This window comes from Geospiza fortis, unplaced genomic scaffold, assembly GCF_000277835.1.
Source record: "Geospiza fortis unplaced genomic scaffold, GeoFor_1.0 scaffold52, whole genome shotgun sequence".
NCBI classification, from domain to species: Eukaryota; Metazoa; Chordata; class Aves; order Passeriformes; family Thraupidae; genus Geospiza; species Geospiza fortis.
The window spans coordinates 226,067-239,521 of NW_005054659.1; the positions used below are offsets into that span (position 1 = coordinate 226,067).

At 43.4% G+C, this 13,455-nt stretch overlaps 2 protein-coding genes across 2 annotated transcripts in view; one reads left to right on the forward strand and one right to left on the reverse strand.

Annotated features, from left to right (window-relative positions):
- Positions 1 to 7: 7 nt before the first annotated feature.
- On the forward strand, positions 8 to 10,357 carry TDRD6 (tudor domain containing 6; the record flags this gene model as incomplete). The annotated part of the gene is made up of 5 exons (XM_014311103.2): positions 8 to 6,419; positions 6,868 to 6,986; positions 8,087 to 8,176; positions 8,598 to 8,655; positions 10,065 to 10,357. Coding segments are annotated over 5 exons (6,741 nt in total), but the record flags the coding sequence as incomplete, so codon positions are not given.
- An 858-nt stretch (positions 10,358 to 11,215) lies between these two features.
- PLA2G7 (phospholipase A2 group VII) overlaps positions 11,216 to 13,455 on the reverse strand; it is a 10,126-nt gene continuing 7,886 nt past the window's right edge. Inside the window, exons 10-11 of the mRNA XM_014311101.2 lie at positions 12,928 to 13,076; positions 11,216 to 12,586 (exon numbers count right to left, since the gene is read on the reverse strand). Coding sequence (XP_014166576.1) covers positions 12,483 to 12,586; positions 12,928 to 13,076 — 253 coding nt within the window. The 3' untranslated portion in view covers positions 11,216 to 12,482. The remainder of the gene's footprint in view (positions 12,587 to 12,927; positions 13,077 to 13,455) is intronic.

The window sequence follows — 13,455 nt, forward strand, 5'->3', positions numbered from 1 at the left end:
CGGGCCGGGGGCCAGCGGGACCAGGCTGTGCCCGGGAGAGATGGCCCTGGTGGAAGTGTTGGGTGTGTGGTACCGCTGCAGTGTGGTGAGTTGTAGTGCCCAGGGGTACCGTGTTTTCCTGCTGGACGAGGGGTACCTGGTGACCACATCCGCCTATTACCTGGCACGGGGCTGCTCAGAGCTGTTCCAGCTGCCTCCGGAGGTGCTGGGCTGTGTCGTGGCCGAAGTCATGCCCTCCCACAGTAACGAGGGGACAGCAAGTGGGGATTCACCCGTGTCCAAGTGGACCGTGGAGGCGATGGAGTTCCTCAGCTTCCTGCAAGGCAAGGAGGTGTCTGGTGTGGTGCAGGAGGTGATAATGCCGCAGGTCATCGTGCTCGAGCTGCCCCAGCTCGTGGCTCAGATGCAGCAGCTGGGCCTGGCCAAGCATGTCTCTCCCAGCTGGTTCTGCCAGGTGCTCAGGCGCTGCCTGCCTTCTGGCCAGTTAAAGAAGCAGCTCTGTCAGCAGCCTCCAGCGTGTTCCCTTGGAGCTTTTGCAGTTCCACAGCTTGTCCATGTGTTGTTCTCATACCAGCCTCTGTCACCTGCCTTGGATTACTACTACCCTCAGCTTCAGTTGGGTGTGACAGAGCCTGTCCTAGTGACCCATGTCTCGGACCCACACCACATTTACTGCCAGTTGCAGTGCCTGTCACAGGAGATCTGTTGCCTTTCTGAGACCATGTGCCATGCTGATGACCGGTGGGAGCAGGACTTACTGCCCAAAGTTGGCTCACCCTGTGCTGCCCGTGGGATGGATGGCCAGTGGTACCGTGCCATTCTGCTGGAGCTCATTGCTGGGGAGCAGGACCAGCATGCAGCTCTCGTGATCTTCGTGGACTATGGCAAGAAGGAGACTGTGACCAGAGCGAACCTGCGCCATTTGCCCGCCGAGTGTTTCCGCATGCCTGTGGTCACTTACGCGTGTGCTCTTCAGGGTGTTTCGGATGGGGGCTGTGGCTGGTCCTCGTTGCAGGTTGATTTGCTGAAAGCGTTGGTGCTTGGCAGAGGAGTGAGTGCTCACATCAAAGCCTTTAACTCCTTTGAGCATCTCTATTATGTGACTCTCTATGGGGAAAATGGTGTTGATTTGAACCATCTTTTTGGGTCTCAGGCTTGCTGCCTGGCCAGCAGTCATGTGAGCCAAACTGAGGATCATGAGCAGCTGGAAGTAGAGGAATCCTTAGTTGAAGAGTTGGGATTGCCACTAGAAGCACCTCCTTTAGCACATGGAGATTTGGCTGCTGCTGCTGTAGCTGGTGTGTATCTGAAGACCTGGACACTGTACAGTGCACAGGTCTCCCACCTCCAAGACCCATCTGAGTTCTGGCTGCAGCTCCATGAGTATTACCAGCTCTTCAGGCAGCTGAGGCAGAGCATGTGGAATTTTTATTCCCATTCCACAAAGATGGATGGTGCTGGGTGGGACCCACAGCCTGGATCCCTTTGTTGTGCCAGTGGGAATGAGGGTGTCTTTTATCGAGCCGTGGTTACCAGGGTACTGGACACTGGGGTGGAAATACACCTGGTGGACAGAGGCAGTACAGAAACTGTGGATCTGTGTGCTGTGAAGGAGCTGCTCCCTCGGTTCAGGGAACTGCCTGCTTTAGCTCTGAAGTGTTGTTTGGCAGGTGTCTCCCCTCCAAGAGGGAGTTGGAGTGAAGCTGCTGTGTCTGCATTCAGGGAGATGGTACTGAACAAGGAACTAAAGGTTTGGTTTTTGAATGTGCAGGGTGACAAATACATGGTTGAAATTTTTGACCAGTCCCAGTTAGGAGAGGGAAGAATAAGTAAACTCATGGCCCAGGGGGGTTATGCTAAGTACCAGAGGTATGAAATACCCAAGACTTGCAAAAAATCAGATGAGTCTGTGACACAGGCCTCTTCCCTAGTGTGTGCTGCAGAGGAAAGCCAAATAAATGCAGAGAAGAGGCTCAGAGAAGAATGTGATCTAAAGAGCAGTGATAGAATATTTGATTCTCACATGAGTGTGGTGGTCAGAGAGAGCCCTATTGCAGCCATTCATAATTCTAAAAATAGTGAATCTCTTCTTTCTCAAGACTATGAGGGTAAGGAAAATCTGCACACCTCTTTGAGGCAGAACTATGTGGAAATTAAGCCAGGCTCCTCTTGTGGAGGGCACTTAGAAGTGGGAAGTACAGTTAATGTTATTTTGTCATATGTTGAGAGTCCCAGTTGTTTTTGGTGTCAGTTAAGTAGAAATTGCCAGGACCTTGAGATACTAATGGATGAAATTCAGGAGCACTGCAAGAATTCATCCAAGCCACATGTTTGGCCAAATCTTGTCTGTTTAGCCCAGTACTCAGAGGACAAAAAATGGTACAGGGCTTTAATAGTTAGTGAAGGAGTTTGTGCAGAAAAAGTAGAAGTCATATATGTTGACTATGGCAACAGAGAGCAGGTGTGTCTAACGAAGCTCCGTGCAATTAATGAACGCTTCCTTAGGTTAGAGGCTCAGGCATTCAGGTGCAGCCTTTACAACTTAATCCAACCCAATGGTCGGAACCCTTTTACTTGGGATGAAGAAGCAATTCGGGCTTTTCGTCAGTTTGTTGTTGACTCATCATCTGACCTTGACCTAAAGTGTACAATCTTTGCCTTGGCTTCAATAAATAGGGACCTGTTTAACATTGTAGATTTAATCACACCTTTTCAGAGTGCTTGCCAGTTTCTCACTGACAGAGGTGTAGCCAGGCCTTTATTTCCTCAAAAGCATCTGGAATCTTTGGTCCAGCTTCACTCTTTCTATTATTCTAGTCATGGTATCAAAATTGGGAGTGAGGAAGATGTTTATATTACACATGTTGAGAATCCATGGACATTTTACTGCCAACTTGAAAGGTGTGGAGATACCTTGGCACAGCTGGCTGATAACATTACTTCCCTGAGTGAGAGAGTGACCAGCTCAGGATCCTTGGGGAAGTCTGGGACCTTGTGTCTGGCAAGGTACTCTGACAGTCAGTGGTATAGGGGAGTAATTATGGAAAGACAACCTAAGGCTAAAGTCTTCTTTGTGGATTTTGGGAACACAGAGACAATAGAGATGGATGATCTGCTTATTTTACCCAATGATGCTTCTGATATCTTGCTTGTGCCAATGCAGGCCATAAAGTGTTCTGTGTCTGATGTATCATCTGTTTCCAAGGAAGCTGCAACATGGTTTAAGGAAGCTGTTCTGGAGAAGAGATTAAAAGCAATAGTGGTAGCAAAGGACTCTGATAATACACTGCTGGTTGAGCTGTTTGATAGAAATACTCAAATTAATACAAAACTGAAGGAGCTAAGCCTAAACAGTACAGGACTGCGTAGTCGTGTACACAATGAAACTTTGTGCACTGGAAATACAGATGTGCATGAGAGGAATGAGACTGCAGGGTCCCCTTTCAGTGCAGGCAGGCCTCTTGAAAGAAAAAAATGTCGACCTGAAGCCCAGCAAGAGCAAGGGAGCAAAAGACACTTCAAAGAAGTTGTAAACCTTTTCCAGCACTCTGTGAAGGGACACGTGGCAGCTGGATTGCTAGAACCTAATGAGGTGCTTAGCAGTAAGAACAATGCTGTTTTGTTGAATAAAGTAGGGGAGGAGTCTCTGCTCTTTTCCCAGATGGATACACTGTCAGATTCTAAGCCTGATGCTGAAGGCAGGTGTGTAATGCTTAAAAATGCATCTGATCTACCACCACAGAAGATCGTGCCAGCTCTTAAAACCTTAGTGTATGTGTCTTACGTCAGTGACCCACAGGATTTTTATGTTCAACTAGGGAGTGATGAGGTTCAGCTTAACAACATTTTGGAAAGTTTGAACAATGGGAAGTCAGTGAAGGACCCTTGTGGACAGCTTTTCCAAGCAGGAGATTTAATCAGTGCTGTTTATTCAGAAGACAGCCTGTGGTATCGAGCTGTAGTAAAAGAGAAGACTTCTGACAATTCACTAAGGGTACATTATATTGATTATGGTGACACTTCTGTGATTAGTGTTGATCAAGCACGCAGGCTCCCTAAGAACTTGTCATCTATTCCAGCAATGAGCATTCACTGCTTTCTAGGTGGACTCAAATGCAAAAAAAATGCTGGCTGGACAGAGAAAGCAGTGTTTTACTTTGCCAAGAGAACAAGTGAAATCCTGCTGTCATGTGAATTTGTAAAGAAGGTTGAGGATAAATGGGAAGTTATTCTCAGTGACCATCAAGGTATAATAACAGTGGATTTAGCTGATAAAGATCTTGCAAGTAGAGAAAGACTTTTCTCAAGAAGAAAAATTGATAAAAGAGAGAACCATGACATGATCACTGGCTGTGAGCCTTTGCCTCCTCAGGTACAAAATGAGATTTCCTGTGTAAACGATTGTAAATCGTTTATCTGGAAATTTCCAGAGGCAGGTCAGACTTTAAAAATTTACATCACAGTAGTAAATAGTCCAGGATACTTCTGGTGTCACCGTGCTGATACCAAAGACGTGAGCTATATAGAGAAAAAAATCGAGGAAGCTGAAAAGCTTGGACTAAGCTCTCTGAATGACGGCAAGTCTTGTATTAAAAGTGGAGATATTTGTCTCGCAAAATACAGTCAGGATGGGTGGTTCTACAGAGCTCAGATCAGCAGTGTGAATGATGACAGTGTCATTGTTAGACACGTGGATTACGGAAGTGAGGAGAATGTCAGGCTGGAGATGATCCGACAGATGCCATGTGAACTGCTCAGAGTACCTGGGCAAGCTTTTGCTTGCTGTCTGTCAGGTTTCCGTCCCCCAGATGGCTCATGGCTTAGTGAAGCAAATAAGAAGTTTTATGATGTGACTGAAAACCTTGTATTAGAAGCTGAGGTTGTAGAAATTTGGGAAAATAAAGATTCTGAAGTCCCTCTGTGTGTTGTCAAGCTGGAAGCTTCTGGCAATAGTATCAATGAAGAGATGAAGCCTTTTTGGAAGGCTAATAAAGAAACTGATGACGGTGATTTCTCAAACCTTTGCAACCCCCTAAAGGAAAACAGAAGTTCAGACAGCAATTTGGGTCTTTGTCTCAACAAAGAAACTACTGCTGCTTGTGGATTAGCTCGGGAAGAAACTGAAAGTGCTTTATTTTGTTCTGATCCTTTCCTGGGTGTAACTTCTGAGTGCTTAGAAACTGAAGAAGCAAATGTGTCAGTGGTAGCTGCCAGTGGGAAGGCTGATGGTGGATGTGAAATAGGAGAGCGTGAGAACAGTTTTGATAAAGAGATGCCTCTGTCTGAAGGTGACAGTGATAACAGTGTGCTACTTGAACCAATGAGAAACTGCAGCCCTCATATTGTGGGCAATGGAATGAAAGCTGAAGAACAGCAACTGTCTGAAATACTGTTTGGAGAGGAGGCTGAGCTGAAAGCAGAAGTGACAGGCAGTGCTCCAGCAGCCAGCCTTTTCCTAGGAGAAGAACAGGAACTGCAGAGATTGCCAGTGCTCCAGGCACAGCCATCTGCAAGCAATGGAACAGAGACATTAGGACAACTGGATCCATTAGAAATGCACTTACCATGTGATGATCTAAATGAGCTCCTACAGGGGCTAGAGGGAGTTATGGAAAAGTCCTCCTGTGGTGAAGGAACAGAGGAAGTACTGGAAGCAAAGTCTCTTGAAATGCAGGCAGTGTCAGGCAGTGAAACAAGAGAGACAGTGTTGAAGCAGGAATTGCTGGTGCTGCCATATGTGAGGGAGGAGACAGGGCAATTGACAGCTCTGAACTGTCTTGAAATTTTGCCATTACTTAATGAGAAAGAAAATCTGATGCCTCCAGTTAGTGACAGAGAGAAGTCAGTAGAGCTGATTCCGTCTGATGTTCAGCCTTCTTTGGGAGAGGAGACCAAGAAACTGCAAGTGAATTTGTCTGGAATTCATGAAGCAGAAGCTATACTAGATGATTGGATGGAAGCAGACCCTCCTTCCCTAAGGCTGTCATCATCTGGTGGTAGACCTGAGAAAGAGCTGCGCGAGAAGATACATGACAAGCAGTCGATGCTAGGAGCCAAATTTGAGCCCTTTTTGAAGCTGATGCTGCCTAATGTTCAGCCTCCTGAGGAAGACAGGGAGGAAGACTTGTTAGGGCTGGAACATGCTGTGCTACAGAGTTCTGCAAATAGTGGAAGTCAATTTTCATTTCTTTCAAATGACTCAGTGAGTCAAAGGCCTGTTTTCTCTGTGAAATCATGTGACTGTAAAGTTGAGAAACATAAGGGGTGGCAGAAGAAGAAAGATGACTCTGTGGAAGAATGGATGGAACAAGACTTGACTGACTCATTTAAAGAGAGTGAAAATATGTGTGTTCAGTCTTTAGGCTGTAAGCCTGGGGAAGACAAAAAGCAAAATGAGAACTTGGCTGACTGCAGTGCAGGTAAAGTATGTGATTTTAAAGAGTTAAATAATCAAAATGTTGTGCCATTCAAAAATGAGAATAGCTTGCTTGTAAAAAACCCCAACTTTTATTCCCTAATAAGATACTGTATTAGTGTTGATGCTTTGATGAGTTAAGGGCAGCAGACTGAGTATAGTTTCTCATGGGTTATGTGACAGTCTCAGAAACTAGTCTTACTTGGGAAGATTAATGATTTTGAGTGGAAATCCATTTCTGAACATGAAGTGCATTTGCCAGACTGTTCGGGATGACAGATTTTTGACTTTCAAATATAAAGTAGTTTGGAGGGGGTGGGGCAGCAGTGTTTGAGGTATCTGAGAGTTGATTTTTGAGAGTTTTTTGAGGGTTTTTTGAGGGTTGATTTTTGTGGGGTTTTGTGAGTTTTTTTCTTCTTCCTCCTTCATTGCTAAATTACCATTTCTTGTAGCACACCATGACTATCCTTGTAATCTGAAGGGCTTTGCTGTTGGTTCCAAATGTGTGGTGTGGACTTCTCTCAAATGGTGTGATGCTCGCATTTTGGAGGTATCTGAGAAGGGTACCAAGGTAAGTGTGGTTTGAATACTCTTTCTGCCTTCTTAAGATCTAATCCTTCTTCAGTCCTTCTCTAAATTCTAAGTAATTTTTTTTTTTAATTTTATTAGAGAATTTGAGTATTTCAAAGGCTGATTTGGAATTTATAGACTAGAGGGAAACAGTGGTGTCTCAAATAGAGTTGGTGATAAATGTCAACACTTGATGTTCATTTCACATCCTATTCTCTTTTATTGACTGGGAATACTGAAGGATCTGGCTCCAGTTTGAGGCACACATATGTGTGTGGTTCTGTCTGGCCTGAAAGTGTTCTGCAGTGGAGCTGTGTTACCATTACACGCTCATGAAACTTGCCACTATTTTACCGGTGTTTTGAGGAGTTAGCGCTAAAGCAGTAGAAACTTGTGAAGAAACTCAAACTATACCGCAAGTAATAATGAACTATTCCTGGTTCAACAACTATTCCTGGTTCAGTGAAATGTGTATTGCATTAGTGGTTGGTGGGAGTTAACTTTAACAGTAGAGAATAATGCAGTGAGCTGCCTTGTTCTACTGCTGTTTGAGCTGGGGGAATGAATGAGACAACTTCCTTCAGTCCAGGGGGAGTGTGTATTGATGTACACACATGCACAGACATTATGCTTACATAAAATGACCTCTAGGTTATAACTTAAGATGGCAAATCCAAAAGGTTGTTACATAAAAGCATCCTTTTGGAAGATGGACTGTCTGAGATTGTGCAAGCCAGCTCTTGTGCTGGTAGATCCCTTGGGTGTCTAAAACTAAGCTCAGGTGCATTCAGATGAGAGGCAGTGCCAGGGATTATCATGAAATGATATCCCCATTCATCAGCTTCCTTCTGGTTCTGATCTGGTAGTTATTTTGCAGCCCTTTTCTCACTATGCTTGGGTTAGGAGCCCAGAAGAGCCTTGAGCAGCCTTAGTCACTACATTCAGTTTTATTGGAGATCAGTTTGTTCTTCTTTGCAAGATCCAGACTTCTCAACACATTCTCAAAGGCACAGAGTCCTCAACTGTGTTTTCCTACTGCTGTGTCTTGTTCGTTGAGTGTATTGCTGCTGTGCTAGATCCCCTTTGGCTATGTCTGTACAGGTCTTGAACCTCTGCAGTGGCAATGAGGAGATTGTGCATCCTGAGAACGTCTGGAACGGGATTCCTGACGGGGCTCGCAGATCATCTGAGGTATGGCAGTGTGGTACTGGACTGGACACGACAGTACAGGCTTTTAGAGAGGCTGCTAACTAACTGCTAAGTCATGAAAAATACTTCTATTGTGGAGTAATTAGGAAGGAATAGTAAGGTTTTCACCAGTGTTCTTAATGAAGGACCTACCAGTGGATGAAAAACTCATCCACTCATCCAAAGTTCAGGTCATGAGCCATGTTGCTGGTGATGATAACAGCATGAGTTTCTAGTTTATTCTTCACATGCAGCCTTTGTATCCAAGTGAAAAGTGTGCAGAAGACTAATGAAGTGAGCTATAAGGGAGGAAAACAATGGTAAATAGGAGTCCAGTAAGAAGTTAGTCTAGTATTAAAGGAAGCACCTCAATGGAAGTCTTGGCAATAGTGCCAGCTTCCTAACAGGATCCCTTTTTGTGTAGGCATTAACCCCTGCAACAGAAAACTTGCAGTCCTTACCAGAGGAGTCCTTACTTCAAGGTAAGTCTGCCTTAAGCCCCCACATGGGTTGTGTACTCTGTGTTTGAATGGTTTCTAATTTTCTTGGAAATGCTTTATTTTAGAAAATACAGTTGAAACACTAATTTGAACTTAGGCAGTTGATACTGCTGGGGTTTTCTTGATATCATAAGCTAATATACTGTCAGTTTAAGGGTGACTACATGGAATGAAAGGTGCACTGTGTCTGGATTACAAACCAATTTAGTATTCATTTATTCATCTAATGAGTTGAGCCTCTTGGAACAGCTGGGGTGGTTGATCCAAGTTATAGATTTTGGCAGGGTTTTGAGCATTGCCATCAGCATGCTGTTCTTGTAATGTTTCTGAAGCAAGGTGAGCAACTAGGCAGACTCTGTTAAGCATTTAGTTTAGCATTTGAGTGCCCCAGTCCCATAATCTATAAATCTAAATTCATAATACCATTTTAGTTGTTGTAAGGATAGCTTGTAAATAGTACATGTACATCTTTATTGTTACTTAAACAATTTGAAGTGTTACTGGTAAACACCTCTTAAGTGTACCAAATAAATAGTACAGGTTCTTTTTGTTTGTATGCTATTATGGAATTGTAGAGCAGTTCTGGTTGAAAGGGGCCTTTCCTGGTGGTGAAAGCGGGGCCAGCTTAGACCAGGTTGTTAAATAAAGACCTTACTGCCAGTTCTGGAATCTGTCCAAGAATAGAGACTCCAAAACCTGTCTGGGCAATTTGTTTCTGTGGTTGCCTGATGAAGACTAAACTGAGTTGAAGTGGGCATAGCATTTGTGCTTTCAGGTATTAATTGGTGATTGTATTTCAGTATAACTACTGGTTTATGGGTAACAAATTAGGAAGCTTGCAATGGAGATTGGGTGGCCTGTTGAGCAAGAAAAAGGGTAGTTAAAGAATTTGATAAAATGTTAAAACGGTCAATCTACAAACTCTCTCCCAAAATTGCATCCCTCAAATGCAGGATTATTCTTGATTTTGTGGATTTTTTCTGTTCTTGAACCCTTTGCATGGAGTTAGTGTGGGCACTCTCAGCACCAGCACAGGAAAGGTGAGTCAGCATCATGCACCCACAGGTCACAGGGCTGCAACCTGCTGCACACACTGCCACTGCCCAGAAAGGCAGTTTGAGTAGGAGGTACTCAGGGTGCAAAAACTCCTGCGGTGGTTTATGCCAAGCCCACTGAGGGATGGAATAACTTGAACTCATAACTGAAATCTGAGAGCACTGCTGCTTCATCTTCTGCTGTTTCAGCTGTTTTATCTTTGTATAATAAGTGTAGTCTTTTAACATGGTCCAGTATGTCAGTAGTATTTAGTCTGAAGCCCTTTTGATCTTTATGCCCTTATACACATATATAGAAACATCTTGATTGGTCTAATCTGTGTTTATTCCCTATAGAAAAGCAAACTGGCTGCAGTAGCAATTTAGCTGAAGATCCTCATGTCCTCCAGCAGTGCTGAAACCAAGTGGCACATTGACCACATGAAACTGAATAAGTGCCTGTATATGAAATGTTCCCATGCAAATGTGTTTGTGGGAACAAAAATACCAGCAGAGCATTGAGTGGCTTATTTTTTCTACCTGACCAAATACCTGTCACTGCTGAACTTCCCTATAAAGAATAGTGTTGGCAGACTGTTACTTTCAGCTTGTTTTCTTACAGCTGTTGTTGCTAGACTGTTATTGTTAGCTTGTTTCTTATAGCTGTAATTTCCTAAATAAGAATTTGCCTCTTGACTGGCTTTTTTTTTTTTTTTTGACTGGGGGGTGCACTGACTTGTAGGGAATTTTTGGTGGGTGGTTCTTCAACAGAAGTCTCTTGTGAGTTTCTTTATATGCTATTGTGTTGTACAGCACTGTTTCTGATGTTTGCTTTTGGAAAAGTTGCATTGTTAAGTGTTTTTCTCAAAAAAAAAAAAAAAAATTGAGGGTATTTTTGGGGGGTAGGGGAGGTTTTTTTTTCTCCATAGGGGAACATAGTTGTTTTGGGTTGAAGTCTTGCATTTGCTGCTGTTCTAAAGCAATGGAAGAAGCTGGAATAAAGCTTTGCCTGGCATATACTGGTTTGTTTGTTTTAATGACTTGTGTCTGTTCCTGTGCAGAAGCCCAAATGCTGTGTGAGGGCTGTTCTGTAGTCACTGGTTGTGTTTTGACCCAAACCAGCTCTCTGGAGCACTGTGAGCTATGGTGAATGTTTTGAAACGTTAATTGTACTTAATTAATTGAACTTGGTGCAGTTGTACTAATGAAAGATGAAGCTTTTCCTATAAATATGAAGAAGACCCAATGGAATGGTTTTGCTGCCATGTGTGTGCAACATGCTGAGCTGTTTTAAGGACCTGCTGCTGTTTTAAGGAGGTCTCACCTTTTACTCTCCTCCTCAGGTGTTGAAAAGGGGGGTGCTATTTTATAGTGGTGTTCCATGTATAGCGTAGCTGCTCCCTCCTCTTCAGAAGCTGTGGATTTTTCATGCTGAAACAAGGACTTAGAAACCCAAGGTGGCTGATAGTGAATCTCACAGTAGATCTCAAGTGTTAGGGCTGACTCAGTAAGACAAACACGTTTATTTGCTTAATAGAGACAATGCACGGCGCTAGGCTGGGGAGAATTTAATTAAGTTCTGAAAGACACATCTTAGGTGTTATTGCAATCTCATTTTAAGATCACAGATTATGTAAAATACTTAATTACACTGTTAATTTCTTAATTTGTTTACTTCAGTGGTTTTGTTTGTAACCTGATTTTGAAATGAACAGAATTTAGAAGACACCCTTCCATAGGGCAGCTTCAGGCAGTTCTGATCCAAAAAGGAGAGCCTAAAAGAAGGCCATCCAGGTGGCAGCTGACAGTCTTTGTCCAGGTACTACCACTGCTGTCTGTATCTGTCAGTGGGAGCCAACTGAGTCCCCCTAGAGACCACTGTGAGTACCTGGAGAAAGCTGAGTGTCTGGGGAGTGTTTACTACCTGGCCAGACCTCAGAGCTGAAGCAGTGCTAACAAGGACCACGTAAAGAGAGCTGGAGAGGTGCCACATTTGTATTTCCCCTGCAGTCCAACTGTGTGATAGTGGAAACACAGACAAGGGAGGAGCTGCTGGAGCTTTGCCCACGGGCACTTACAGTTGCTACTAGTGTGACCCAGGAAAGAGCTTTTGAGATATAAACATCATCCTCTACATATGGCACTAAACACATCTTAGGTTTAAGTGGATTAAGCTCCTGTGAGGAGTCCTGTGTCTGGACTTCCTCTGCTGTCAGCTGAAATCCTTCCTGTAGCTTTTACTGTGACTTATTTTAACAAGACACAGTCTTGAAGACCACCCTCCACAGGCATCTCTTAACTCCCAACTGTTGTCAGAGCACAGCTGAAATACTTAGAATCTAAACAGGAAAGTGGTGGTTTGGGGTTTTTTTGGTTTTGTTTCTTTTCCCCTACCCTGCAGGAAAGGCTTGCTAGATGCAAACTGACATAAAGCTTGGTAAACGAACCTGTAGCTGAATTCCTTGGAGCTCAATCTGTCTTACTGCAAACTTGATTCTAGTCAAAACCAGAAAGAGCATTTAAATTATACCAAGTGATTTCCCCAAGCTGCTTACAAAGCAGAAGTTACCCTATTACAGTATTTCAGAGCATCCCACTAACTCATTTGAACAGAAACCTCTGTTTTTATGATTATGTAACTTAGTGCCTTTTTTTTTTCTTTTTGTTCCACACCCCAAAAGCTTTGTTGGTGTTTAATGCCACCACATGTCTCAGCAATGTCTGACCAATATTAGTGTCCTGATGTCCATGGCATACAATACTCCTTTGTATTCCTTACTCAGGTTCAGCTGGAGATGTGTCAATATTGGTTCCAGGAATAACATTGGGTCCTATGCCATCCACAAGAGAATCCCACTGATCAAAATCCTTCTTAAGACCTATAGGGCGGGGGAAAGAAAACAGGCGGCCATGAGTTAAGTAACCAGCTTTTTGTAAAATACACTGAATAATGAAATCAATTCAGCAAAGCAGGGAAGGAAAAATGTTTTAAGGAGGAAAAAATGATACTTCAGATTTTTTGTACCAGAACAAAATGTCAGTGATTTTCCTCTGAGTTGCCAAGATCACAAAAGTAACCGAACAAACCTCTAGAAGTCTGACTTATTTTTTCCACTGACACACTTATTTTGATCTTGTTTTAAACTGAATAGTTATATAAAAAGCTTCACAGGAATGAAATGTTAGTCAACTTCATACTTTGCTTTAAACAGATACTTACTCAGATGTTTCTGTAGGAAGGCTAATGAAGCATGATTGCTGATATCAATAGCTTCATTTGGATCTATTTCTCCTTTTAATTTGAAAAATCTTGCAATGATTCCTCCGCTCACAAAGGTGAAATCAGGAAAACTCTGATGTACTGACCCCCTGCAAAGAGAAAAAATGATCAACAGGCTTGTAAGACTACATTAAATTGCCTGATTAAAAGATGCAAGACTTCAGTCAAACATCTTGTACTGTCTTTAAGAGAAGATAAAACAGGTTAATCTCACAAGCAAGATCAACAGGAAATTCTGCCCTAACCACAGAAGGGAGGAAGGTTTGTACATGCTTGCTCTAAGTCACTGCAACAGCAATAAAGAGTTGGTTTGGCAAAGCATCAAAATCAAGTTGTCTCCCTGCTCAGTGATGCAGGATAGAGCCATCCCTCCCCTGGCTGCAGAACTGCCCCCAGAAGGCTTTCAAGTGCTCAAATGCAGGTGATGCACAGGGCTCAGCACAAAGCTGGTGCTCCAGGGCAGGAATG